This window comes from Hakea prostrata, chromosome 7, assembly GCF_041222555.1.
Source record: "Hakea prostrata isolate BN-2017 chromosome 7, UWA_Hpros_2, whole genome shotgun sequence".
Taxonomy (NCBI): domain Eukaryota; kingdom Viridiplantae; phylum Streptophyta; class Magnoliopsida; order Proteales; family Proteaceae; genus Hakea; species Hakea prostrata.
Genome location: NC_142606.1, coordinates 52,479,029 through 52,482,103, shown reverse-complemented (window position 1 = coordinate 52,482,103; position 3,075 = coordinate 52,479,029). Strand labels below are relative to the sequence as shown.

Here is a 3,075-nt window from a genome sequence, read left to right as displayed (position 1 = left end):
GGATAAACATACCCCTCCGGTAAGCATCCAATACACACTGAGTATAATCTTGTGTAGCTTTTGCACGAGTCTTTACTCTCTTCGTTATCTGACTTTGCCATCGGAGGCGGCTTCCCGGCATCACCCAAGCCCCCCCCCGCATCTAACCTTTCTTGCAGGACTCATCGCCCCGGATACCGAGAGGAGGCTCCCGGATCGGACCAGAAGCATTGAATTGATCCGCATCGTTTAGGCGGCCGCCCGGCACACAAGCCGGCCCGCATCTAACCTTTCTTGCAGGACTCATCGTCCCGGATACGAGAGGAGGCTCAGTCGGATCCAGAAGCATAATTGATCCGCATCAGTTTGGCGCCGTCTATGGGAACGACAAAGCTTGGAAGCCATGGTGCGACGAGCCAACGGACGTTCCCGACAAGAAAGTACCGGGGATGATCGAGTAATTCCCGAAGAAATGGTTGATCCGTCAACCCACGAAGAACAAGAGGGACTTCAGGAGAATCTGGTTATGGAAGATCCCAATGAAGAAGGAACTTCGCGAGGTCCTTGGGACCAAGCCATTATGGCAGATATGGACAATATACGAAAAGGCATGCTCGAAATGCAGGGGGTATTACGCGGTTTGGTGCATCAAATCGGGGTCGAACAAGGACCAAGGCGTAATACCCAGTCGGGAAGGCTAATGAGAGCCTTCAGGACAGTATGAGGAGCCCGACATCCAAGGCATATCCCAAGAGTAAAAAATACTCGGGAGCAAAGGGAAACGCATCCCGATCGTAGCAAGTGCCAAACCACGCCCAATGGGACAAGGATCAGTGCTTTAGAGCGCATCTCGTTGCCACCTAAAACAGGATCCTTGCCCCAAAGGAATCGTCGGGAGGAGGTCGAGGAGATCGTGGATAAAGAAGAAGAGGGGAAAAGCCAACCCCGGCCTTCAAAGTCGAGAATTTCGACATCTCGGGCACCATCCCAAAGGAAGGAGGCAACAACTCCTCGTTCGAGGGGGGAACGTGTCGAATCTGATGAGGACGGAACCGGCTACGAAAGCGAGTAGCGGAGGTCGAACGAAAGTTGGAGGATCGGGATCGTGACGAAGATCTTGATGTGGTAGATCGGGAGCCGTTCTCGGAGGAGATCATGAACATGCCTCTCCCTCGGAATTTTATCATGCCAACCTTCACCCCTTTTGAAGGTAAAACAAATCCAAAGGAGCATATCAGTTACTTCAAGTCGGTAATGACTGTACTAGGCCGGGAGGATGAATTGCTCTGCAGAACGTTCCCAGCGTCACTCAAGGGCCCGGCCATTAAATGGTTCAGCAGTCTACGACCGGCATCAATAAATAATTTTCGAGAGTTGGCCCAGAAATTCATAGCCCGGTTCCGTAGCGCGATTGGGAGTAAAAAGACATCCGATAGCCTTTTTGGCATACAGCAAGGAAGGAATGAATCTATTCGTGATTATCTGAAAAGATTCGACGAGGTTGCCATCGAGATCGAGGAGCTTGATGATCAAGTTGCATACAGTGCGCTTTGGAGTGGCATCACACACCAAAGACTTTTGGAAGTCCTACTAACGGACAAGCCAAAAACGTATGGGACGCTGCTACGCAAATGTCAGAAGCAAGCCAATGTCTACGAGGTGATAAATACTCGGGTTAAGGCCGATAGGGATAGAAGGTCTGATCGGGATGTAGATAAAGCTTCCCTGAGTGAAAAGAATCCAAGATCAAAAAGTAAATGGAAGCGTGACCAAGAGAGAGTGAGTTATACTCCTCTTAACACAAAGCCATCAGAAATCTTGATGAACATTCGAGATAAAAATTCGTTAAAATGGCCCGGGAAGCTACGCACACCACCAGAGGATCGGGATATGACAAAATACTGCTGATTCCATCAAGATTACGGCCACCACACGGATGGGTGCCGAAGTCTGAAGTTTGAAATAGAGAAACTAATCCAACAAGGTAAGCTGGGTCAGTATGTAAAACATTCGGGAAAGACCCGAACACACTCACCTGAGTCAAAAAAGAGAGGCCGATCCCCTAGTCCGAAGGAGGTTGCCAAAAAAGCGGACAAGGGGAAGGAAAAGGCAGATCGGGAAGAAACGCTTGTGTATGTGATTATGGGAGGTCCAACTGTGGAATCTATTAGAAAAGCAAAGCAGAAGGCTCGGTTCGTAGGGGCTGTTCATTTGCCTAAAAAAAGGCAAAATCCAGCATGTCCCGAACCAATAACTTTGACGGATGCAGACTTAGATGGTGTTATATCGCCACATGATGACGCGATTATCATCAAAGTCAAAATAGCAAATCGGGAAGTTCACCGAGTTTTGGTGGACACAAGGTCCTCTGTTGATCTAATCTCGTACGACGCTTTCAAAAGATTGAAGTTGGCCGATGATCTCCTGACACCGTCGTCAACACCACTGTATGGTTTCGCAGGATCTTCCACAGTGGCAGAGGGAACGATCCATCTGGATCTCAAAGTCGGGAAGTCACCCCGAGATACCTTGGTTCGGGTAAATTTCATGGTGGTAAAGGAGCTGTCGGCATACAATGTTATTATGGGACGATCGACACTAAATGCGCTTGAAGCAGTCGTATCTCCCAGACATATGAAGTTAAAGTTCCCGACCAAAGCTAGAGTCGGGGAATGTTGTTCAGACCAATCGGCTTCCCGCCAGTGCTACACAAGTTACTTGAAGGAAAAACGTAAGCCAAAAGAATTCAGGAACGCCATGAACGTCGAGGTTCAAGACGATCGCGACGAGGAAAGCATGCAGCGGGCAGAACCCGTAGAAAAGTTGGAAAGGATATAGCTGAGTCAATCTCTTCCCGACCGAGGGACGTTTATTGGCTCGGAGCAACCAGAGGATTTCAAGAAAGAGCTTACTCGATTCTTGTGTGATAATGCAGATATCTTTGCATGGTCGGAAAATGACATGCCCGGGATAGACAGGGGGGTAGCAGAGCACAAACTCTGGATACAGAAGGATGCAACCCCGGTCATCCAAAGAGGAAGGAATTTTGCGCTAGAAAAGCATGAAGCAATCAGGGTCGAGGTGGAAAATTTGGAA

At 48.9% G+C, this 3,075-nt stretch overlaps 2 protein-coding genes across 2 annotated transcripts; both read left to right on the top strand.

The window, feature by feature from the left end:
* Nucleotides 1–1,233: 1,233 nt before the first annotated feature.
* Nucleotides 1,234–1,887, top strand: LOC149011357 (uncharacterized). Its single transcript, XM_089162635.1, has one exon. It carries the CDS (start codon nucleotides 1,234–1,236, stop codon nucleotides 1,885–1,887), a length of 654 nt encoding a protein of 217 aa, XP_089018761.1.
* A 234-nt stretch (nucleotides 1,888–2,121) lies between these two features.
* On the top strand, nucleotides 2,122–2,817 carry LOC149011356 (uncharacterized). The gene has a single exon (XM_089162634.1). The coding sequence runs from the start codon at nucleotides 2,122–2,124 to the stop codon at nucleotides 2,815–2,817; it is 696 nt and encodes a 231-aa protein (XP_089018760.1).
* The last annotated feature ends 258 nt before the right edge of the window (nucleotides 2,818–3,075 follow it).

Bases quoted from the DNA above. Each gene is read 5' to 3' on its own strand.
- LOC149011357 (XM_089162635.1), top strand. From the start codon at position 1,234: ATGACTGTACTAGGCCGGGAGGATGAATTGCTCTGCAGAACGTTCCCA.
- LOC149011356 (XM_089162634.1), top strand. From the start codon at position 2,122: ATGGGAGGTCCAACTGTGGAATCTATTAGAAAAGCAAAGCAGAAGGCT.